Source organism: Hirundo rustica, chromosome 6 (genome assembly GCF_015227805.2).
Source record: "Hirundo rustica isolate bHirRus1 chromosome 6, bHirRus1.pri.v3, whole genome shotgun sequence".
Lineage (NCBI taxonomy): Eukaryota > Metazoa > Chordata > Aves > Passeriformes > Hirundinidae > Hirundo > Hirundo rustica.
The window spans coordinates 60,860,070-60,884,981 of record NC_053455.1 but is presented as its reverse complement, the minus strand read 5'-3'; the positions used below and the strand labels follow the sequence as shown (position 1 = coordinate 60,884,981).

The window sequence follows — 24,912 nt, the reverse complement described above, 5'->3', positions numbered from 1 at the left end:
CCAAACAAGAAACACTTCTAATGTTGGGCATTTTTCCGTAAGGTTTTCTCAAGGCATTGAATGTCACAAAATGCTTGTGCAGCTGCTAACATTTTTTTTTCAAGTTTTAAGAACTGGGGAGCAGAGGGAGAAATATTTATTAGCCTTGGCTGCTCTTTAGCAATAGCAGCTGCCTGGTGTTCTGCTTGTCCTGGAAATGAAAAGGTCCCCTCCTTACAGACGTTCATTATCAGCCACTTTTTATTTTATTTAGGCTTTTGTTGTTTTCTCATCCATTGTATTTCTCTGCTGCTAAATTCAGAGTTTCTAGAGCATGTAAAAATATCCAAGTTAAAAGTGAATGCTTTTAGATGCTTTTGTGCAGAGAGCTTGAATGTATCTTCTTGTTTCTTACCATCACTTTATTATAATAAACTTAGTAGAATGTAAACTAATAGCTGTTTTTAAAATACATATTGCTATTTCTAGAGGGAACAGAATTATTGTGGGATACCTTTTTGTGACAGTGCTGTATTGTGTGTAGCAAAACCAATGTTTTTAATGTTGAAGGGTATATCGTAAAATCTGGTATTTCCAATTTTCAGAGAAATGAGATAAACCCCCTAAATGTTAGTTTTTAAATTTGTATTTGACACCATTTTTTTTTAAAAAAAAGCATATTTATATATATATTTATATTTATTTTTCCAGGATCAACTTGTATTAAATGTTGATGCATTAAGGGCCGAAAACGACCAAGTGAGGCTCAGAGCCACATCGCTTCATCATAGGTACCAGCAGTAGTTTGATTTTTTTTTTTTTCCTATTTTCTTTAGGGTCACTATGCTAAATACAACTTTGTATATGATAAACAAAAAATACTTCAGTCCTAGCTATAAAATTCACTTTCATAGAGCATATAAAGCAATTTTTATACTGCTTAAAAACAACCAGCAGTGGTGAGACAAGATAGAATCCTTTGGGTGAGGGCTTTTTTGTTGTTGCTTTTTTCTCCCTTTGTAAGGATGAAATGTTTGTTTTGTGTTGCAGCAGGCCAGATTTCAGGTTCCCTGTGCCACCCTCCTCTGTGGGGGACAGTCACACAGACACCTACAGCACCTCCTCCGTGCTGAGGCGGCCCCAGAAGGGACGTCTGGCTGCTCTCAGGGACGAGCCCTCAAAGGTAAGGAGGGAAAAGACAAATTACACTGGGACAGCCAAACAGATCGGTGCAGTGCATGAGGCTAATCAGGTGCAAAGAGGTTTTAGAACTGGGGGGACCTGGCAATTAAATCCTGGATTTTATAGCTCCTGTGTCACCAAGTCATGAGCAGATGCTGGTCCTTTTAATTGTTAGCAAATAGTTGCAAGATTATGGTTTGGAACTCCAAATTTGTGTTGTTGGGGGTTTGGGGGGTTTTTTGTTTGTTTTTTTGATGGTGAGGGTTTTTTTTGGTGTTTTTGTTGTTGTTGTTGTTGGGGTTTTTTTTGTTTTTTGTTTTTTGGTTTTTTTTGTTGGTTGGGGTTTTTTTTCCAATTTTTCGTTCTGTCTGTTTTATTTTGATCAAATTAATGTATGCTGTAACAGTACAACTGTAATTGTACAATTTGAAACAGTCCTAATTTTGTATCTGTACTCTAACACATTACTGTTCTGCAACCAGTTTCCATTTCCTTTCAGGACACATGAGTACTCATTACATAAAGCCGATTCCATAGTTCCCATAGAACTGATAGCAAAATGCCACTGTAATTAAAAACACGTATTGCCAAAATATGTGGTGTTATAATTACTCAATAAGCCTGTTCTACATCTTGCAGTTAAATGAAATTTAAAGTTTCCTACATTATAGCTTTCTCTTTTTACATTTCTCTAAACATTGCCGTCTTGATGGATGCATTCAGCACGTAAGTGAACTTACGTCAATCATTTTAAACATCTTCATGAACGGTCGAGACGTCGTGTTTTTCCCATTTGAGCTTGGATTTATTTCTTTAATGGATTCTCGCAGGTCCAGACCCTGAATGAGCAGGATTGGGAGCGGGCCCAGCAGGCCAGCGTGTTGGCAAACGTGGCACAAGCGTTTGAGAGTGACGTGGATGTGTCTGATGTGGAGGACGACAGGGAGACCATTTTCAGCTCAGTCGATCTGCTGTCTCCGAGCGGCCAGGCTGACGCTCAGACTTTGGCCATAATGCTGCAGGAACAGTTGGATGCCATCAACAAAGAGATCAGGTACGGCCTCTCTGCTGCCGAGCTTTTGCTGAAATCACGTTGGAAAACGGTAGTTTTTCCACGCTTTTCTAACGCCACGGTCCCCGTTGGAACGCCCCGTTCCTCCGAGCCTCTTTTCCCCCCGCAGACTGATCCAGGAGGAGAAGGAGAACACAGAGCAGCGCGCGGAGGAGATCGAGAGCCGCGTGGGCAGCGGCAGCCTGGAGGCTCACGGCCGGTTCCGCTCGGCGGGCTCCGTCCCGCCCGCCTACGGCGGCGCCCTGGCCGGCTCCTCGCCGCCCGGCAGCGGCCGCTCCACGCCGCGGCGCGTCCCGCACAGCCCCGCCAGGGAGGTGGACAGGCTGGGCATCATGACGCTGGTGGGTACCCGCGGCTTCCTGGGAACGGCTTTCCTTTCCTCTAGGGAAACGGCTCCTTTGGCTGCTCCTCCCTCTCCCGCTTCCTCGGCGGTATTTTTTCCTTTCTCTAGGTTTTTCCTACTGCTTCCTTCCAACTTCTGTAAAAAAGTGTAAGATACATAATGAGTAGGAAAAACGTTCAGAGCTCGAGTCTATTATTTGGTCAACATCTCGTGCTTCCTGAGTATTTCTTCCTTCTGTTGTTACGGTCTTTCTTCAGACTCCTCTTTCTAGAAGAAATAATGTTTTCTTTTCAATCGCTTTCTCCCTCTGCTTTAAACTTTATTTTTAGCGGTCCACTGTTCCGCTAAACACTCAGCCAAAAAGTGATTTGCATATTAATCTCGAAGATTGGGATGGTATCGCTGCTGTTTGAATATTAATGAGTGTTAGTGTCCTGTTTTAGGCTATTAAAGCCTGATAGGTAAAAGAAATATCTGTTAGACCTTGCAGGTCATAAAGTAGTTTAGTCTTAGGAGTTCAGGGAGTAGAGAAAGATGCTTTCCTTCTTTTGACATTCCTATGACTGCTGAGGAAGATTAATCCTTCTAGGAGCTGCTTTATGCATGTAAACACATCTGCAAAATTAAGACACAAATTTTCCCCTTTCTTGTTTTTACATAAATGTTAAATAAAATGATCAGTTAAAACCAAGTATTTCAGCTAAGTGATTTTTCTGGCTTTTTAAAATATATGTGTACATACACCAAGAAGTCTATGGTTTTCATAAAAGGGAATCATTTTGCCTTCTTTGAATGAAAATAAAAATCATTGTACTATCTCTAGCTGTATATCCAAGGTCAAGCAGTCTTCTTCTTAAAAAAAAAGCTACAAAAATTCAGATTGTGGAGTGCTCTGTCTTCTAACATTTCACAATCATTAGATAAGCCAAATGCTTCTCATCCAGAAAACCGTGTACAAATTTAAGTAGCTCTTTTCCCCAAAACTAGATCAGGAGGGATGTTTCTTGTCTGAAATCCAATGCAACTGAAGAAAAGTGAACTGAAATTAAGTTCACTTTAGATCCTAATCATGCATCCAAGTCACTTGATCTGGTGTTTGCAGTTGTATTTGATGGGTCTTGTACCTGGCAACTGGTCAGTGAAAGCTTGAAATCGAGAATTAGAGAACAAGAGCTTTCTAGAAACTTCAGGAAGAGCTATCATGAATTATTAGACTGAGTTCTGCTGTGTCTTCCAGTGTTTTAATAGAGAGTTGCATTAGTTTTTGATCATGTAGGCAAATTAGCTTAATGCCAGTGGTTATGCAGCTCAGTCAGTTGAAAGCCCCTCATGATTAAAAAGCATCAACATGATAAATGGTGAAGCCTACAGCTCTCTTGAGCAGTCCTTGTGGGCAGTTCATTCCATGTGGTGAACATTTGCATTTTTATGCTCGTCAGATTTTATGGATGAAAGGTCCAGTAATGGTGAAATGTGTCTGCAGCGCTTTGTCAAGAGCTTGAGGAGGAACTAGATCATCTTTAAAGGTCCCTTCTATGATTCAGTGAACTTAGGATTTATTAATGTAGTACTCTACAGTCCGATTGAACACAGCTTTCCATATTAATGCTGCCAAATTTACATGTATTCTAAATCAAAAACAATTAAAAGTTATCCTTTGTGGGAGGGAAACAACATCCCTCCCCTCCTGTCCCACTTCAAAAGGGACCAACTTTATTTTTGGTTGCAGCCATTTTAAATAATGAGAGCTATTAAACAAATGATCTAAATTTAACTTTTGTCAGCATCAGTCTGATTAAGCTGTTTGTGTAACTTTTCCTCTGTGCGCTGGCAGAGGCGAGCGCTCCCTGGGCAGTGAGGTACAGTGGATGGAGAGTAAAATAAAAGTGGTGGTGAATTCCTGCTCAAACATTCCAGCACTTGAAAGCTGTAAAAAGAGCAGAATCATGTCAGAGTATAGAAGCAGGCTATTGTTGGCACTCTTGGACATTATTAAAGTCTTGGCTGCTATTTGTGCAGTGTAGGAGGAGCTGCAGGAATCCCTGGGTTGTGAGGAGGGACGAGTGCAGAGGATTTCTGAAGGCTGCTGTGGTTGACCTGGAGGTTCAAGGCAGGTCCTCACCTTTTCAAAGCAGCACCTTGCCGCCCCACACACTTTACTGGGGTTTTTTTGCTGCACATACTTTGTGCTGATTTGCTGATACAATGCACAATACACTCAAACATCTCTGATAGTTTGGCAGATAAACAACTCCAAGTTTTTATTTTTTGCTTCCTTTTCCTCACTTCAGGGATACATTTAAGTAATCTGTGATTCAAGGAATACTCCATACCCAGTATCTCTCTGTGCCATTGTTGTAATGTTTGTTTATATTCTCCCTAAAATGTTCTGTCTGTATTAGTTGTCTCAGTCTGTGCTACAGTTTATAATAAATACAGCTTTTCCAAATTTCTTTTCTTTGCATGCATCTGTCAGCCTAGTGATTTAAGGAAACACCGTAGAAAGGTAAAAACCTTCAGTTTATTTCATGGTGTGCCCTTTCATCTCCCTTCCCTCCCTGTTCCCAAACTCATTAGTGGATAACAGGAACATAAAGCATTTGCAGCTCTGAAATAAAACAAGATTATGGTTTATCATTTTAGCCTAAGTGTGGGGTTGTTTTGTGGGTTTTTGTCTTTCTTTGCCTGTTTTTGCTGGTGTGGAGGACTGCTGTGCTGCTTTCTGTTTGCAACCACTGCTTTGCACTCTTTATGCATCAGTGTTTCGTTTTAAAGGCTGTCAGTGCACACACAGTAAGTTATTCTTTCTATTACTCAAACTTCTGTAGCCACAGGTGCATAGAAACTGACTTCACAGAGTCAATGATCTTGCTAATAATTCTTTCGACGGGTCTCTTTAGTTTTTCTGTCTTTGCACTTGCTTAAACTGGGGACAGATTTATTCATTTTATGGTGCTGAAGGCATTTCTTTAGTTCTTAGCCCTATAAATGAATAAAAGAAGTGCTACGTTCTCATTTCAGTAGCTAAGACTGAATTTAGTAGTTTGTCACTGAAGGTAACAAGAAATTCAGAAAGAAATCAAGCCAAAAATAGGCAACTGCAGAATGGTAAGGACAGGAACAATAATAAATAAGATTCTTCCTTTCACTATTTTGTGTAGTATTGGTATTGCCTTCATGTTTTGGCATTGCCCCTGAAGTTTTCCTTCCTTCCCCATCAGTCTCCAGCTTCCAGAGAAGAGGTACGAGATGACAAAACCACCATAAAATGTGAGACATCACCGCCTTCTTCACCTCGGTCTCTGCGTCTGGACAGAGTCCAGAAAGGAGCTCTGCACACCGTGAGCCACGAGGATATCAGGGACATTAGGAAGTAAGCAGCTGGGAATCACTCAGACCTGCCAGGAATTCAGTGTTCCACAGCAGCAGAGTAAAACCCCAAACTGCAGAGCCTGTTCAACCTGTAGGATTTTTTAGTCTGAGTGTTTCACAAAAGTCACGAGCGTGATCACACAAATGGGTAACTGCGTTACATAAACATTAGGAATGTAGATTTTGCTAAGGCTTAGAAATGGCCTTATGGGAATTCTTTTGCTACTCAAAGTCTGCTTTAAGTTTGCTTCATGCTTGGGATATGAGAAATGGAACTCTTAACTCTTAAGTTTTTATTTAGCTATACATTGAGAAATTACTTACAAAATTGCCATCACTCACATGGCACATACTCTTTTCAGTACTTGAGATGGATTCCACTGAAGTATTTCAAACTTTGTCTGCCCCTTTCAGTCAGGAACTTGTGCTGTCAGCTTTTCTTATCATAACTCATAAAAGCTGAAATTAAATGTCATTAGTGAGTTACTAAACTTGGATTAACTTGCACAGAACCCTGAACTCTGGTGAATTTGTTGTACGTGGGCTCCTTTATGACTCTTTTTTGGTACAGTTCCACAGGTTCACAAGATGGGCAAACAAGCAATCCTAGCAGCAGTAACAGCAGCCAAGATTCCCTTCACAAAGCCCCCAAAAAGAAGGGGATCAAATCCTCCATTGGCCGCCTGTTTGGCAAGAAGGAAAAGGGACGACCTGGACAAGGGAGCAAGGAAGCTCTAGGACAAGGTTGGTTTGTTTTTTCTTACCCTGTGTGTGAGATGGCCTTGGGGGCTTGGTTTGACACATTCCTGATGAGTAATATTACAAAGGATCAAACTGACAGTGACTTGAGTTTGGGGGGTTTTTTTTGCAGGTGGCATGGGAGAAGCAGACGGTTCCTCTCAGGATGCATTAGGTCTCAGCAAACTTGGAGGTCAGGCAGAGAAAAACAGGAAAATGCAGAAAAAGTAAGTTATCAAATCTTTTTAATCCTGTGTTATTCTTGTATTGCTTTGTTGAAAAATGCTGTGGTTTTATTTTTTTAGTTTGGTTTGGGGGTATTTTTGCCTAATATGATGCTATGGCTAATAAGCCTCTGTAGTTTTGTTTTTGGGGTTTTGGTTTTTTGGGATTTTTTTTGCTATTTTTCCAGAACATTAATAGCAATATAGGTCATGGTAAGTTTGAAAGGAATTTAAGCTGAAAACTTACAATTGGACTGCTGTAATAAAGAAATTTGGACATAGAAGTGGACTCCTAGCAAATTCCCTCTAAATTTATTATATTTTATAGCTGCTTTGGGAGGAATTAAATATAATAAATTATAAATACCTTTAATTCAAATGGGAGATTTCCCAAAGTTGGCTTGGCTGTTACTAGCTCCAGTGTGGAGGATTTGACAGAAGGGAAGCACGAGATGCTGTATGCAGACATCCCTGTGTAAGAATTTGCTGGCTCCTTTCTCTGTCCCTTTGTGTTGCAGCTGCTGGCAGCTTCTCTCTTCACTAATTTTTTCACTTCTGTTTAAGGTTGTGTGCTGAAATCTTTTTCTTTGCACCTGGTTTCTTCAATTTTTTTAATCAATTGGGACTATTTGTTTTGGCACCTTGTATGCAGTTACCTTTTCCTAGTCATGAGGATTTTTTTCCCTCTGTCCCAGAAAGTCTTTAAGTGTCCTGCTCACCTTTGGAGTGTCTGGTTGCATGACTTGTTGTTTCCAGACTTGGAACAGAGGAAGCAAAGACTAATCATAGGTGAAAAACATATTACTACTGGTAGAAATCCTGACTTGATGCTTATTTGGTAATACAGGAAACACTCATATTTATAGAAGTAGGATCAGGCATTCCGTGCATTTTTTCCCCCTATGCTGAGCCATGTACCTTAAACTTCTGCTGCTTCTGTTCTGTTCAGCTGTCAGAAAAAAACAATGAGGATCAAACTTTCCTTGCCTTCTGGAGACAGACAGTAAATGCTGAAAAGAAAGGGTGATAATTTTCCCTTTGAGAGGGGTTTCCTGCAGTACCTAAGTTCTATTAACGAGTAAGAATAATGAAAACCGGCAGTGTGTTGGTTTGAAAAGTCAGAATGGAATGTGGGTTTGTTTGGATAACAGAAGGCTCAGCTGTTTTTCTTCAGACTGCTGCTCTGAAGGCAATCATATATTATTATGATCTGGTATTTTCCCTTTTCTACAGCGCTTTAAAGACCTTACCACATCTTGGTTGAATAAATAGCTTTAGACTGGTCATATCTAAAGAGTGGTGAGGTCTGTTCTTTGAGCAATATAGGTATTTCTCAATACCAGCCACAAGTCTTCATTCTCAAGTGAAACAATCCATACTGTCTTGCTTTAAGAAATCCAAGAAGTGCGGTTGCAGATAAATCATGGCTTTTCTTATAAACATTCTGCTTTTCCAGAATTTACTGGTATTACTTAAAGTATAATTTATGGCTCTGTGATGCAGATTGCTTAAAAGGCAGCTGTCTCTATTAAACAAATGAAAACTTTTAGTTTGGAATTGCCTTCCCTAGCCCTTCCAAAGCCCCTCTCCATCTCTGACCCTTTAGGTGCTGGAAGGGGCTCTAAGGTCTCCCTGGGGCCCTCTGTTCTCTGTCACTCCATGAAATTAATACAATCTAATCTAGATCTACCATTTGAAAAACCCAAGCAAGATGCTTTCATACAGCTGTTCAGAATCCTGAGGGGGTGTTCAGAACATGGGAAGCAATATTATCACAAGGGGTCAAAGATCCCTTGGTGCTGCCTTCTTGAGATGCTCCTTATCAAAAAGAAAAGGTGGTAAATCTGCTCTGAATTGCTTTTCACTCTGATGTCGGAGGAGGGTGGGTTGAAGCAAATTCTGACTGACTGTTTGCTTACAAAACCTTGTATTCAGCAAAAAGAATTCCAGCTACCTGAATGCTTGGAACAACAACAGCTCATTCTATTTATAGCTGTCTCTAATCCCTATTTGCTCATTTATCTTTCTGATTTCTGCTTGCATGTGCACAAACAGGCTGAGGGCAGCGTTCGGCGTCTGCGAACAAAAACCTATTTATAGTTACAGAATTCAATTACAGTACACAGTATTTGTCTGTTTTTTGTATGCCTTTGAGTTCAGTTTAATCATAGTTTTATATTTGTCCTTCATTATTTTATTTTCCTTTCGTTTACCATTTGATGTGGTAGTGCAAAATCAGGGTAAGTTTGTATTTATTTTTATTAGGATTGTTGTGCAAGTATGATGAAACTCGTTTGGATTTTTAAGCAATATATTAAAACCTCTGTCCTTTCTTCAAAAAAGTCTGATCACGAGAGGAAGTACTAGATTTGAAAGAATACATTACGAAAATGTGCTGCTGAAATAAATCCAGTGTCACCTAGTCCAGTGTGAAAGCTAGTTCGGTGTCTTGTCTTAATTTGCATGGTGTGAGCTTTTATAGTAGAACTGTTAAACCCTCTTAGATCAGTTTTGTAATCTGGACTTGAAAATTGTTTAGCAGTGGTAGGTACTTGTGTTTCCAAGGTAGATGTTTTGCTGTAAAAGTGTTGTTTGGCGTTTACTAAACCTGAGTCGTTTACAGTGCTGTGTTCATCTCCTGTGTGAGCTGTGGTAGTGACAGTGTTTGCCACACCTGTGTGTGTGCTTTTCTGTGTCCAGCACTACCAACTTAGTACTGTATTCACCAAAAAGGAAGGCAACCCTAAATTTAAGATAACTCTCACACACAAAACACTTAGTACATCCCTGTACTCAGTCTAGAATAAGGATATTAACTTTCCCCTGATGCTCTGCCTATTTCCATCTCATGTTTTACAACTGTTGCTTCTCAGTTTTTACACCCTGGAGCTCTGTCACTTCCATCAGTATTGCTCTCTTCCCCACACTGCAGTGTTTACTGTGTTCTGAACTTCTTCCAAATCAAATCAGTCCTCTTCATTTCCCATCCAAGAAATCTGGGGTACAGCATTCCCCTCTGGCTACGAGCTCTGCGTGATCCATTCCCGTGCTGTCCCAATCCAGTGACAAAGTGAGGTTGCTCCAGGCTGCTTTATTTTCCTTGTGGGGTGAGCGTGTGCTCTCCTGCCAAGAGCCCTTCTGAGCACACATCTTTCACACTGTCTCTAGAGGCTCCTGTGCACTCTCTGCTGCATCCGGCACCACCTGCAGCTTTGACTTCATTTCTCACTCCCCGTGACCACCGCTTTTGTCCTCTCCAGCTGCTGAGAGACGCCTCTGGAATGTGTCTAACAGCAAGTCTTCCCCCCTTGCAGCAGCATGTTCGGGCTCCTGTTCCAAGGGAAGCTCAGCCAGGTTTTTTATTAAGTCTCCAGACGCCTCTCCCTTGGTTTTGTCACCCAGGAGTTATTCCAGTAGCCAGCTACTCTTCTGGCACTCTTTTACCCTTTCCAGGGCCAGGTTTGTACCACCTGTTAACACTGCTGGCACCACTGCTGTACTTTTTTCCTCACAAAGATGTGGGGCTGGATTTTGCACCTATTTCCTAACTGATATAATGGTTGGGCTGTGAGACTCAGTTGGCCTGGCACTTGAGATCTTTCAGGGATCTGATCACATTTTATTGGAGTGCCTCGGTGGAGTTTGTAGGGAATAGTTGGAAAAGGGAAGTTCTCTGCTATAGGAAAAAAACCATCAGAGCATCATTTGCAGATGAAACAGCAGCTGCTTCTGAATTCTTCCTTTGAGATGTTTTCTGCCTGGGCTTCATCTTAAGCTTAGGGGTTTATGATTTTCTGTGCAAGCAAATTAATTATCTCTTACTGCATATGAACAAATTCTGCAATTAATTTTCCACTTCATGGTTGCTGTCCTCTTTGGATCTATTGGATAATTTCTGCATAAAATCATCTCATGAACATTTTTTTCTTTGTTTTTATTTTTATGTGTTTTCCTCCATCATCACACAATTATTTTCTGCCTACAATAGCACCGTGAGTTTCAAGTTGGCATCATAACCTCTCCTTACATTTTTGATATATTCCTTGTATTTTACTCCAAAGGATTCAGTTACCATGAAGTGTGCAATGAGACTTATAAAACAACCAGAAATGACACTGATATTCTCTGAACTCCACACAGTACAACCACCAAAAAGCAAAAGCATAGAAACCAATTTGGAAGCTAAAGTACTTGGAAAAAACTTGGTGTTCTTTTCTGGCAAATACAGTACTAAGCACTTTATTCTGTTCTTACCAAACTGTGTTTCATATGATCTTAATTAATTTATTTTTCTAATTTTTAAATCTTTAAACAACAAAGAGAAGCAGAACTAAATGTGTTCAGGGCTAATTAATTGCAGCATGAATGTAAAGTGTTCCACAGTAGCAGGGAAATAACTAATCCTTGACTCCCAATTTAGAAATATATGTATCTTTTTCTAGTGTACAAATATGCCTGAGCTTTTACAGTCTTGTTTGGTAGAGAAATTCAGCAGTTGAGCTGCTGACTGCTGAACACTGTTCCACCTTAATGGATGGATCCTAAAGTGGTACCTAGAATGATTATTTGTAACCATTTATCTGGCAGTGCCTTCCTTCCTCTCCTTTTCCCATTCCTGGGAAGGACATTTAATTGGGACAAATTACTGGGAAGTTCTTCTGGAGCAACAGGAGCTCATTGGTGTGCAGGTGGAGAAGTGCCATCTATTGATAAAGTAGTTGCTAGTGTATTTATTGCTTCATTGATTGCTTTTTAATATTTAGTTACCTACCAATATAACATGAGGATCCCAGATATGTCTGAAAGGGCTGAATGCTGCATTTCCATTTTGTAGGAGTAGCAAAAAAGCTCCTTGTCTGTCAGGAATTGCTCTTCAAGGTGCCTTGTGTATTTTAATAGCTATAACTTCTAAAAATGTTATTTTAGATATATCCAGTGAGACAGCTCAAAAGACAAGGAGTTTTTATTTGATTTAAATAGTAAGGAAACGGTAAATACTGGTAAAATAACATAGTATTGCTGTGTATCTTAATTCTACACTTGCAGGCATGAATAAAGAACAGGTGAAGTTGTTTTTTAAGATTTTTTGAAGGAGAATGAGTGGAGATTTAACCATCTATAACTGGCTTTCAAAGAGAGTGTAAAAATGCTTTTTTTAGGCTTTCCCCACGTCTTTATCCAGGCATATCCAAGCAGCATTTCATGCTTCTGCCCACAGTGCTAGTTTTTGTCCTTTGGTTTATCAAACAATTTTGGCAGCTATTTATAGGGACCATGTGAGCTTCCATTGTCTCTGGAAGCTGAATTGTCAATCTGAAACTCCAGGCGCTGCTGTTTCACAACAACAAAGGGAACGGTGTCTATCAGGAGAGATGAAAGCTGAGTTTCAGTACACAGCCTGTCAGGATAGAGCTGCCAAACACAACTGTGGTTGTGTGAAGCTGTGCCCAGCGTTCTGACAGGCTGAGGTTCACCAGTGGAATGGTCACTGTCCCAGTGCCCAGTGTCCAGCCCGATGGTCAGGCGTGGCTGACGTGCTCACGTGTGCCACAGGTTTCAAACCTGCACACGCTGAGCAGAAATGACTGCTTTGGTTCAGCTTAGCCGGGCAGAAAAGTGAGCAGCTGAGAACCCGATTGCCAAATAAGCCTGACATCTCCCCTTTGGGTTGGGAGTTTTGGGTAGAGTATCAGTAGTGGCTTCAGACAGCGGGTCCTGAAAGGCAAGATCCACGTCTCTGCTGCTCTCAGATTTCCTGCCCAGCTCAGCTTTCACCCCTTTGTAGTCCCTGTGCCCCTGCCTGAGGGTGTGTCATATAAGGCTGGAATGAGTTAATTATTGGAAAAAGGCAGTGAAGTGAGTGCAGTGATGGAATTGTAGCATCCATTATAATGATTATTTCTGTATTTGTAGGCACGAGTTGCTGGAGGAAGCCAGAAGACAAGGTTTGCCTTTTGCACAGTGGGATGGGCCCACTGTGGTGGTGTGGCTGGAGGTGAGTGGTCCTCCCAAAATGAATAAATCCCCCCTCAACACACAGGCTGTAAAGACTGCGTGAGTTTGGAGGCAGGAATGTTTTCCATATCCCATTTACTTCCTTCTCTCTGCGTTGCAGCTGTGGGTGGGGATGCCAGCCTGGTACGTGGCTGCCTGCCGAGCCAATGTGAAGAGCGGTGCTATCATGTCAGCCCTGTCTGACACGGAAATCCAGCGGGAGATCGGCATCAGCAATCCCCTGCACAGGCTCAAGCTCCGCCTGGCCATCCAGGAAATCATGTCCCTGACCAGCCCCTCTGCCCCTCCCACCTCGAGGACGGTAAGGAAACTCCTGCGGAGTTCAAACACTTTGAATTTCCCCACGTTTGGCTGTAAACTTAGAACTGAACTTCCACTGAGAATTTCTGGAAAGGGGCACGTCATTTGAATATAGGCTGTTCCTTCCTTTCATGGAAATGAATTAAAGGAATAACTGTAATTTTCTTTCTCAAGGAAAAGAGAAGCTTATTCCAGTCAAAGTATGTAATCCATAGTATTTAGAGTATGTGTTATTGGCCTCATCTTTTGACCTCCAGAGAATTTAAAATACAGATGAAGTATACAAGTTTAGGATAGTTGGAGGCTCTTGTAATGCAGCTATAAAGCCATTTACTCCAAATAATTCAGATTACACGATCTAGGAGTCAGCTGTTTCGCTATAGTATATTCAGGCACTTAGTGGGAATTCTGTCTCATGAGTCTGTCTGCCCTGCAGCCTAAAGTTATTCCTGGGGTTATGTGCTAGACTCCAAACGTATTTTTCGGATTAGAGCAGAGCCGAGCGTTTCCCCATTAATTAAACCCTGTCAGCCGTTTGTGCTGCTCAGTTTTGTTAATATCCGTAGGAAGTTGATCCCTCTGAGTAGGCTTTTATTGCATGCCATGACTGTCAGCAGCTGTACCTGACCTAGAGACCATTGCTTTGCCCATGCCTGCTCCTTACATGTACCGATTGCTTATCTGTTCTGCAACCTCTCCTCTTTGTTACTGCTTTCCTTTCACTGGATGGGATTGATTCCCTGTGGGCTCATATTAGACCACGGGAAATGTCTGGGTAACACATGAAGAGATGGAAAATCTTACAGCCACACAACAAACGGTTAGTTTACAGTGTTGCCACTTCTCTTCTTTAGAGTGCTTTTCCCACTTCTTGAACATTTGAATCAAGTACCTTTTGGCCTTTTTGTTTCTTCTTTGTTCCTTTTTTTTTTTTTTTTTCCTTCAAATTAACACACTAAAATTCTGAATCGTTGCTTCTTCTAATTATTAACTTTGCAATCTGCATCTTGATAGCTTTTTTCCCCAGAAGGGAGGGGGGGAAAAAAATCAACATTGATAAGATTGTAAACAAAACTCTAATCTGTAAAATGGAGCTCTGACTTGATTTACAAATAGCTAAATTGAATTATTGGTGCAGAAATTTCTTCTCTCCAGAAGACTTAATCAGCAGATGGGGTTTGCAGCTTCTCATACAAAATAAGTGCCTTGTGTATAATTTTTTACATTGCATGATGCTTGCTTTATCTAGATTTTTTTTTTTTTTGGTATGCAGTAGATTTAGAGTCTTGCAGTGCACCATTAACTTTGACCACCTTATTAAACTTAACCACTAATATGTGTGTGTTCTTTTGCTTTCCTAACCAACCTAACAGGAAGATGAGGAGGGAAGCTGGGCTCAGGTTGGAAACTTTATCTAATACTACAGACTGTATGTAAATTGTCACAATCATTAGAGCATGAAAGAATCTGTTTTTCCTTTAGGCCAGCATCTTTTAATGATTCTGGGTGTGACCTGGGGATTGGGAGGGGGGGGTGGAACTGCAGGCTTATCTCCCTACAGTGCACACTTGGGAAATACACGTGATTAAATATTTGAATGTTTTGGTGGGAGGGTGGCTCTCTGAGGATGCCAGAATTCCGAGAGGAATATCTGCTCTGTGCAGAAAGTCCCTCTCCAGCCCAGCCACCATCCCAGGTGTGCCACAAGATACCCTGGGCCTGGATGGTTAAGTAGATTCCTGTGCACTAATTCTGTAATCCTCATTGATTGATTGTTTTGCCTTAAAGTGGTGGCAGATCCTAATTGTATTTCCAGGCATCGATGTAGCTGAGTATTTAGACCGGTATACAAACAAAACTTGGGATTAACCCACGATCCATATCTTTGGACACTGTGGGCTCTTCTTGCTTGGCTGCCCTCCAGCTTAAACCCAGTTTAAGTCCCATTAACTGCATCTCAGCTACTCATTTGTTGATTGTCAGTGATAAACATGCCCAGAGTAAGGAGCTCTTTCATTCTTTCACCTTCTGATGGCTTGGAGACGTGCATTTCCCTGTGGCCTTGCTCCTTTCTGGAAGGTGCTTCCTCTAGAGGAGAAATAAAGCTTTTGACTTTTAACAGAAAAACCTGAATTATTACACTTTTGAAAAAAAGAGCTTCTGGGGTTTGTTCCCCAAGGAGTGATTAGATAATCTTTATAGATGTTTTCTCTAAAAAAAATGCCTGGTGATTTGCAGATCAAAACTGTAATGAAAAAAGTCTCTTTTAGGATAAGGACTAGCATTTAGAATGGCTTGTTCCTCAGTAGCATGTTTTTATCAGTTTTTGAAAACAGAAAACTCTATTTAAAAAGGCCTGCAGTTATTTTTCTGATATCTTTTCTTTATGAAGTCACATGAAAAATGAGATTTCCTCCCCGGTTTTCAAGAGAGAGATTATTTGCAACATCTCAACACAATGAAATTCAGTAGATAAGTAGATTAGTCCTCTTTTTAAATTTTATTAGCTCTTGCTTATTTTCTCATGCTATTTCTTGATATAAATTGAGGCAGTTTTACTTGCTGATGCGAATATCTGAACTCGTTTTTCTCCATGAGGGTGACTTCTTTGGAAAACACACCCGTAACATTCAGTATTCTGATGTGCTTATCCTTAAAGGCTAAGCAATTTCTTTAAAACAGGCTGTCTGAAACAGCTTTTCTTTTTCCATTTCTCACTTCGATGAGCTTGTCCCTTCCTGTTTCTTCAAACCAGACGTTAGCCTATGGTGACATGAACCACGAGTGGATTGGCAATGAGTGGCTGCCGAGCCTGGGGCTCCCTCAGTACCGCAGCTACTTCATGGAATGCCTGGTGGATGCTCGGATGCTGGATCATTTAACCAAAAAAGACCTGCGTGGGCAGCTGAAAATGGTGGACAGCTTTCACAGGTAAGGGGGGAGAAGCTGGAGACCTCACCCACAGTTAAGTGTTTGCATTATCTCTAAATATTTTTGCTGATTTTTTTTTTTCCCCCCCCCTCCACTCTGGTCCAAACAGAAACAGTTTTCAGTGTGGAATTATGTGCCTGCGAAGATTGAATTATGATCGAAAAGAACTGGAAAGAAAAAGAGAAGAAAGCCAGAAGGAAATTAAGGGTTAGTGCATTGACTTCACCTCAGTCTGAGTCTGCCATGTTTTCACTGATCAACCTCAAAAATTCATTAACAAAGAAAGGGTTTTAGGGGATGGAACCATTTATAAAATATCGAGTGTTAAATGCACTCACAAGGTGAATGATAAAGCACATCACTAAATCATTTACTTATGCTACAAATGTGAATATTTTTGAAACTCATACTGCTCTGAAGTTGGAACTAAATGTTTTAAGAGAGGGAGAGTTTAGAACATGTTGGGAGGGGGTTGTCCTTATTTTCTTCTCCCTGTTTTGACATGACTTCACGTCTGCATGATTTTATTGTTGCTTGTGGCTGGTAACTTTTATTGCCCAGAAGCTGATGAAGTATTTTCTAATATCTGAGTTTAAAAACTTGCTGTGCCTGCTCTTTTCCCATTCCTTTTAAAGCATTGATACCTTTTGGTGGTTAACTTGCTAACTGTGCCTGAGTTCATTCCCAGGAGTCACAGCTAACTGGCAGCAACCAAGCCAGGGTTGTAGCTGGTTGGTTGTTTTCAGCCTCCCAAATGGAGTTGAGTGCATCTCTTGCCTCTAGAGAACTGCTCCTTGGAATGTTTGAGTTACGGTCCAAAACATCCCCCAGCAGACTTCTGATACGTTTACTTCCACTCCTCCTTCCAGTCCATGGCTGTGGATGATTTGGTTCAGAGAAGTGGTGTTGGAATGAGTCTGGCACTGTGTGTTTGCCTCCCCAGATGTCCTGGTGTGGAGCAACGAGAGGATGATCCACTGGGTCATGTCCATCGGCCTTAAGGAGTACGCGAATAACCTGCTCGAGAGCGGGGTTCACGGTGCGCTCGTGGCCTTAGATGAATCCTTTGATTACAATGCATTAGCTCTCCTGCTGCAAATCCCCACTCAAAACACACAGGTGAGCAAGGACAAGGCACTTCAGGCTTCTTAGGAGGGCTAAAAAACGGAGCTGATTGGTTTTTATCACGGTTAAGAGCGTCTGGAAACTAGAGCAATGCAAAGCTGTTCGTTGTCACACGAGGCAAAAACTTAAAATCATGCTTTTCTAATGGTTTTCTGGTTTTTAATAAAAATTCTCACTGGTTAATTTGCTTGAGAAAAAAATTGTTTGAATATTTTCCTCACAGCCCATCTTCACAACAGTGGTGTGAAACTCAGCATTTTTGGTGTTTCCTAGTTTTTACCCAGAAATAATTAAGTTTGTGGCAGAATCATGAACTTTCATGTCACAACTAGAGGAGAGCTGTTAAGTCTCCCTTAAATTTTTAATGAGTTACAAATTAAATTGTAACTTTTCAAGTACTGGCCTTTCAAGTATGAAGTATGTTTATTAATCTGATAAGAAAGCACTAAACAATTTGGGTCCTGTGAAGTTTTTTTAAATCATTATAGGTTACTAATTACTAATCTTTTGGAATTAACTTCCATTTCTTTCGTACCACAAACTTCAGGCTCGTGCTGTTCTGGAGAGAGAATTCAATAACCTTCTCGCTATGGGCACTGACAGAAGACTTGATGAAGTAAGTTACTCAAGCTGTTGACCCGTTTTATGGTCCTGGAAACTTTATCAGAACTGCTCAGTGAAAGAATTTAGCCTTAGCCTCTTCAATCTTTTGACAGATTAGAGACAGAAACCTTAACTTGAAACTCCTTGTCTCTGAGGGTTTCTAAATACAGCATGGTTTGTGTGTTTTGGTGAGATGACTTTGAATATGAAAGTATTGGGAAGATCTGCAAGTGTGGTTTTTTTAGCTCACATCGTTAATGTCTAATAGCAGCACTTTGGGCTGAATCCTCTTTATCTAAAATATGGGAAAATTAGTGACCAGCATTGCAATGAGCAAGCTGTGATAGAGAAAGGCATTTTACCCTAAAGAGCTTTGAGGGGTTTTTAAGAAATCTCGTGTTAATTTTGATTCATACCGGCACAGAAGACCGCCACGTGTATTTACACATCAAAATAATTTCTGTTGGGCAGCCTGTGATCTTCTTGTACAAACGGCACTGAAATGAGTGTAAAACTCTCTAAGTGTGAGGTTGTTCTGTGCACTCACAGCAGAGGAGAGAGTGTTCCATCTTTAGCTCTGTAATTTGCTCAGTGGACACATTCAAGCTGGTGTTACTTCCCCAGGACAGCCTTCATTAATTCCGTGCTGCCTCATCTTCGGTGCTGATGGGGTTTGATGTGGTAGCACATGCAGGCAAAAGTGTTCCAGATTAAGGCCGAAGTGACAAAACCCTTCTGTGGTTAACCAGCTCAGGAAACCAGTCTTAAAAACATCAGTGCAGGGACGAGGAAGCGGACAGGGGAAGAGGAAGCTGCTGACAGCTCTGTTCCCATGTGCATCTCTACCGAGGGTTTAACAACCCATCACAAAGCATTGATGGTTTTCTAGAGTATTTTCCTTGGATATTTCAAACTGCAAAAGGAGCTTTGAGGGAGCAGATGTTTGCTGTGTTCTAGTGACAGTTTGATCATGAAGATCTTTTCAAATAATGTAGACACTTATCTCCTAATTGTACAAGGGAATAAATCTGAGGTAAAACAGCATTCAAAGGATTGAAGTTGTTTCTAAATGGGAAGTTGGCAAATGGAGCTGCCCAGTGGGTGTATTTGCATTGACACAACACTTGCTCTGCCAGCGATGTTTTTGGAGGTGGGACTTAAACTGTACTTAGTTAGTGAAGCATTATATTTCTGAGATGGGACTGTTGTTTGAAAGATGCAGATATATTAATGGGGGAAGGAAAATGCACTTGGGTAATCAAGTTACATTTACCCAAGTGCTTAAGAAAAAGCCTGCTTGGCAATGCAGTACTTAATACACTTACTTTTTATTTCCCCACAATTAACCAACCTCCTTCAGTGGTGATACATTTGCTTAAGTCTGTCAGTAATCCTTTTAATGTCAGTAACAATCCCACACTTTCCGCACTGCTAATGTTGTTTGTCAATGTGACAGGATGACGATAAGAGCTTTAGGAGAGCACCTTCGTGGAGAAAGAAGTTTAGACCAAAGGACATAAGAGGTTTAGCTGCTGGATCAGCAGAGACTCTTCCTGCAAATTTCAGAGTTACAACCTCAATGTCTTCACCCTCTATGCAGCCAAAGAAGATGCAGATTGATGGTATTGATTTTGTATAATTTTAAGCATGATGTGCTTTTTGTTTTTATGCCTGAGATTCTAGGGGAATTAAGTCCAAATGACCTTTTTGCTGCATAAAAGCATCTGCCTTGTGCATGGTTGTATTCATAACACTGTGTTTAACCATAGGGTGCTTTGTCATTTCAGGAAGCTGTACTAGAGGTGGAGTTTCTTTTTTACATCAGTGGAGTAACAAAATGAGAAGCATAGCTAGAAACAAATGTTAATTTAGGAAAGTAAAATGACAGCTTAGTAGGAGTCTTTTAATCACATTGATGCATAATTTCTGATTACAAGCATTTAGACCAATATGAGCCCCACTTCTGAAATGCAATAAAATGCACTCAAAAACTATGTGAGTAAACCCCCTGTGATAATTTTGAGATGAGCAAGATTTCAGTAACAGGTGCCTTACCCCCCCCTGCAGTGGTCACTTCAGTACTGACCACACTTGAAATCACTGCTTCATTCATTGCTGTGTACTTGATAATCTTTGGGTATATGTGTTTGCTCACACAGATACGAATTTAAAAACCCAAACTAATGAAAGCAGACCCCAAAAATCCCATCTGGAAGGGGAATTTGATCACTTGTCACATGAGGGATTGTGTCTGCTTAAAAACCATATCTGCAGCAGCATAAGAATGAACTTTGACTTGAATTTAGTTTACAAAAGACACGTAGAAACAAATATGAAATGTTTTTATTGGAACAGACAGGGTGAGAACACAATCTGTTGGAGTTGCCTCATGTTCTGAAAGCTCTTATTTATTCATAAAGCTCAAAAAACCAATTTTTGCATCTGATGTTACTCTCACTAAGCACTTCCAAATTTTAGACACTGTCACTAGCACAAAATATTTACCAGAATTCGTGTGGAAAATTCTGTAAATGAAAGTAAGTTAAGTCTTTACCATGTAAAACCACTTTCTTTTTGAAATATCAGATATTTACAAACTACATGAAGTAGTAAATTACTTACAAAAATCACCTTTGCTAATTTCTCCGTGCTAGTTGGCAAGCAGATTGTTTTTAGAATTCTTTTTGTCAGAACAAGAAGTGGTTAATATACAAACTGTAAAATAAATTCTGCTTTTCTAACTTGTAACCTTAGAGTTGGGTGAGTACCAAAGCTGTAATCACCTTTGCTGTGGAGTTTTTGTTTGTTCGTTTGTTTTGAAAACTAACATGCATGCTGTGTTCTGCATGTCTTCCCATGCTTCTTGGAATAGGCAGTGTATCAGGAACACAAAGATTGGATTCTGCTACAGTAAGGACCTACTCCTGTTAAAGCCTTCTCCTGGTGAGTAAAGCTGAGAGGAATAACACTGAAGCGGCTGTTTATGAAATAAAACAGCAGGGATTTCCCTACAGTGCTTTTACACACTTAGAAAACAGTCCAGGTGTTCAGGGTAGATCGTTATGTTGGAAATCCCGAGTTTATTTCCTACAACAAAGACTGAGTGTTGAAATCCTGGGTTTTGTCAGCACTGTGTCCCTGTGAGGTTTTTTAAACAGCCTCAACGAGGATCTGTGCTAAATAGCTCTGTAGAAAGTGTAGAAATCAAAGGCTGGATGAAGCACAGCTAGTGGAAGTGGGGAGTGGGGGAAGAGAATAAATTGGGGATGGAAAGAAAATAATCCAGCATGTGACACTGCAGCTCAGATTGTGCAGCCCTCAAAGCCTTTGCTTGGTCACAGCTGTGCCACTAAAAGGGGCTTCAGTATTGAACTGTTACAGGGATAAGTGCAGTTTCCCAGTTCCTGGGCACTCCATGCCACGGTGGTTGCTTGGGCTGGCTGGTTGGGTTTAGCAACCTGCAGCCTCCATTTGGGGAGCGGAGAGCAGTGCTGCTGATAAAGGCAGTTTCATGTACTATAACACAAAATCCTCCATGTATTCTGCCTTGTGAAAGACCTGTAGTCCTGTCTTGAATATTTATGCAGCAGCCTCTGCTGTATTTTCTCATGGCACAGTACTTCTCTCATTTTGCAAGCAAGTCTGAAAACTACTTATTTTTTTTCTTTTTTTTAAATGTTTTTATACTACAATGAATTTTTAAAAATCACTTCAGTGGATCTTTCCCCCTCACAGATATCTTCAATGGACTGTAAATTGTCTGTCTTCTCTGCTTGCAGCTTCTTTCTTCCAACTCGTGTATTTGCTTCCTCAGATTCAGAACCTTTTTGCATGTATGAGTTGAGCTCCAAAGAGCTCTTACATACGAAATGCTGAGAGAGGACACTCTTGCACATAGCGGCTCAGACCCATGTGACTGTCAGTTCATAATCTCAGGGGCTCTCTTAAAGTATTCTTAGTTGCAAGAAGATGAAGTTACAAGTCTCCTCTCCCCCAGATTCTCCTTTCTGGTTCAGGATTTTCTGTAGTCAGATGACATGGGATGGAAATCCTCAAGGCAGAGACGTTTGCTCTCGTTGCTTTATATTTGCATTGCAGCTGGAGATTGCAGGAGGCAATAAAATGATATATCCAGCGTGGCATGGCAGCAGTTCAGTGCACAGCTGCTGCACTGCTGAGCTCTTTGTGACAGTCTTGGAATGAAATGCTGGTTAAAACCTGCTAATGGAATCTTCTGTTTCTTTTTCTTTTTGTGTGTCGTTTTCTGTTTGTTGTTTCTGCAGTTTACCCACACTATTTCTACCGGTGATATGCAGCATTTTGAACATTTGGAACCCTTAACCTGTTAATACTTGTTAAATGGACACTTTGAGATATTTTATTACAGAGTTTTTAATTAGCAAATAAATTCATGAGTACTATAGAGAAAATATTTTAGAATCTAAATGTTTCTTATATTTATGTGACTTCTCATTTATATAGTTACTTACTTTTTCTGTTTCTATTCAGTCTACAAATCGAATCATTGCTGATTTTTTATTCTAATTTTAGTCTTTCCAACTGAATGTACTGTAATGCTTGTATGTATATGTCCCTATGAGCAATATAGGGTTTTTGTAAATTATGCAGTTACTGTAATTATCATTGTTTTTTAATAATGAAGCTGAAGGTGAAAAGGATTTTAATACCTTTGTAAAAGTATCACGACACCGAGCAGTATATATTTTGTCTTTTGGAGCTCTTAGCTTAGATCTGAAAACGAGTCCAGCTTTTTTTTCAGGTGAGCCTTTGTTGATGTAAGGAGGGACGGTACAGGAGCGGTGTTCCTCTCAGAGCCGTACCTCTCCGCACAGAGGATGTGTCGAGTAGTGGCAGTTTGTCTTTATTTAAAGTAGAACTGGTTTGAAAAGCTGGGAGGAACTCTTAACCCCGCGGGACACGCCGTAGGAGCGATTGCCCTAACACCCTGCGCTGCGTTTGCGTAGCGGCCCTTCGCAGCGAACTGAAAACAAGCCATAAACTGAGGACTGTTTTTATTTTTGCTTTTCCTTCCCTGAGGAAGGTAAGACTTCGTAATGATTCCTGGTCGTGAGCCACAGGCCACAGAGAGGTGGTTTATTTTCTGTCCTAGACCTTTTTTTTGCTTGAAAACACTTGGTGGAAAGATACTGGTGGAACCAGTTTTAATGGACCAATCCTAAAGCACTGCGGCCTCCTGTCAAACGAGCAGTGAAAGATGAAGGTACAATAGGCTGAAAACTAAAGCAGTGCATCTTCTAATAAAGGCCTTACTTTTCTTACGTAAGTCATCCTATGTGTTTTGTAAACTTGTTCTAAAGACTTGTCTGGACTTTTAATTTGGATGGTTGTAGCCATTTTGGACTGTATGAGTAGAAAATGTATCTGACACTTGTAAATGGCATATTAAAAAGCCAGCAAGAATCTGTTCAGATGGTGCATTATTTATTATGCAACAATATATATAGCATGTCTTTTCTTATTTTGTTTTCCACTTTTAACTTGCTTGTAAAACTGAAATTCATTGTTACTGTTCTGTTTTTCTATTAATCTTTTGTGTACTTTCAGATTGTGTAACAATATGTACAGTCTACTTTTGAACTATTTTTATCACAGTATTATTTATTGCTTTCAATAAAGTACTGATGCATTTTCCACTGCCAATAAAACACTATGGAAAAGCTAAGATCTAATTGTATGCAGGCAGAAACTTTTGCAGTGAGTGGGTATTGTCAATAAAGCATCTTAATGATTGTTTGCTGCCCTGTAGATCTGGTTTCAAATGAAAACAGTCCATTAGATGTGACATTTTCTTTGGAATAGTTCAAGTTCACATGCATTAATATCAGTTTCCTGGGAAAAAACCAAACTGCTTTATTGCCTACTTCTACTCGTAAGTTAGAGCTATGATTTGCTTTTTAAAATAATAAACCTGACCTGTCACACCTGTTCAGTACATTCTGGTCCACAGGGTTGAAGATGGAAGTGCTGTCCCAGACAGCAGCACCACCTGCTTTGGTGATAAAGTGGGATCGTGGCCATAGGGATATGTGGGGAGAAACATAGGAGAGGGGCTGTGGATGTCAATTTCCATCCATTTGTAAACCACTTCATTGAGTAGAAGACAGAAGGAGCTGTGGATGTCAATTTCCATCCATTTGTAAACCACTTCATTGAGTAGAAGACAGAAGGATAAAGCTGCAGGATAATGGAAGCAGTAGCGAAGCAGATTCTATCGTGTCCTCCAGATCAACAGCAGCAGGATGTGGAATGCCTGGAGAAGCACTGCCGTGGATGCTCCAAGCCTTGCTCACTGATGCATCTCCGTTTGTCTGGCTTGTCTGTACGAGTTGCTGTCTGTTCATTTGCAGTCTCTTTTATATTCTCAGAGAATCTATCTTTCTAGGAAAAAAAAAAAACAAAAAAAAACCCAACAGAAAACTAAAACGGAACTGCAGGAGGAAATCCTGACTCACTGCTCAGCTAAACTTTGCTGTTTAGAGAAATCTTGCCTAGGCGTTGCTGGTCACTGGTGTGATAGTGGGTGTTCAAAGTCATGTATTGTTGCTTCTCAAAAGTGAAACCAGTGCGGGATAGACTTGTAAAATGTGAACAGAAAGTGCGTTTATTATTTGGAGGCTGTAAAACCTTAACTGTTATGGAACAATGGAACTGACGTGAGAGGTAGAATAAATGAGTGAAATGGCGAAAGCTTTCACAAACTGGCAAAACTGTGTGTGCTGACTTCCTTCTGAGTTACACAGCAGAGCTGCGCCGGAGAGATCCGGAAAAACGTGTCTTGCTCAGTTTTAGTAACTCCCACGCAGCCTGCTGAAAGAAAACCCTGCACGTGGAAAAGGCACCTGGGTCTGTTACAGTGATCTTTAGATAATACTTGATTAAATGCAACGTTTTGTTAATTGCCGTATGTCCTTAAACTTGGAAAGAGGGCCGTAAAAATTTAACTGTGCATCCTGTCTGCATGCTTCGGAATTATCTGAGTGAGCTTT

General features: G+C 40.6%; 1 protein-coding gene across 8 annotated transcripts in view; it reads left to right on the top strand.

The window, feature by feature from the left end:
• The window catches only part of PPFIA1 (PTPRF interacting protein alpha 1), a 52,390-nt gene extending 27,767 nt beyond the window's left edge, over positions 1-24,623 (top strand). The window contains exons 13-30 of one of the 8 annotated variants that reach the window (XM_040066180.2): positions 691-770; positions 1,033-1,162; positions 1,992-2,215; positions 2,343-2,574; positions 5,798-5,949; positions 6,520-6,692; positions 6,820-6,913; positions 12,824-12,905; positions 13,026-13,226; positions 13,983-14,045; positions 14,599-14,625; positions 15,981-16,156; positions 16,266-16,363; positions 17,100-17,275; positions 17,829-17,897; positions 19,341-19,506; positions 20,757-20,827; positions 22,168-24,623. In XM_040066180.2, the coding sequence (XP_039922114.1) occupies positions 691-770; positions 1,033-1,162; positions 1,992-2,215; positions 2,343-2,574; positions 5,798-5,949; positions 6,520-6,692; positions 6,820-6,913; positions 12,824-12,905; positions 13,026-13,226; positions 13,983-14,045; positions 14,599-14,625; positions 15,981-16,156; positions 16,266-16,363; positions 17,100-17,275; positions 17,829-17,897; positions 19,341-19,506; positions 20,757-20,815 (2,202 nt within the window). In that variant the 3' untranslated portion in view covers positions 20,816-20,827; positions 22,168-24,623. Of the gene's footprint in view, positions 1-690; positions 771-1,029; positions 1,163-1,991; positions 2,216-2,342; positions 2,575-5,797; positions 5,950-6,519; positions 6,693-6,819; positions 6,914-12,823; positions 12,906-13,025; positions 13,227-13,982; positions 14,046-14,598; positions 14,626-15,980; positions 16,157-16,265; positions 16,364-17,099; positions 17,276-17,828; positions 17,898-19,340; positions 19,507-20,756; positions 20,828-22,167 lie in introns of all 8 variants that reach the window. The other 7 variants (XM_040066179.2, XM_040066178.2, XM_040066184.2 and 4 more) reach the window with 7 other exon arrangements.
• The last annotated feature ends 289 nt before the right edge of the window (positions 24,624-24,912 follow it).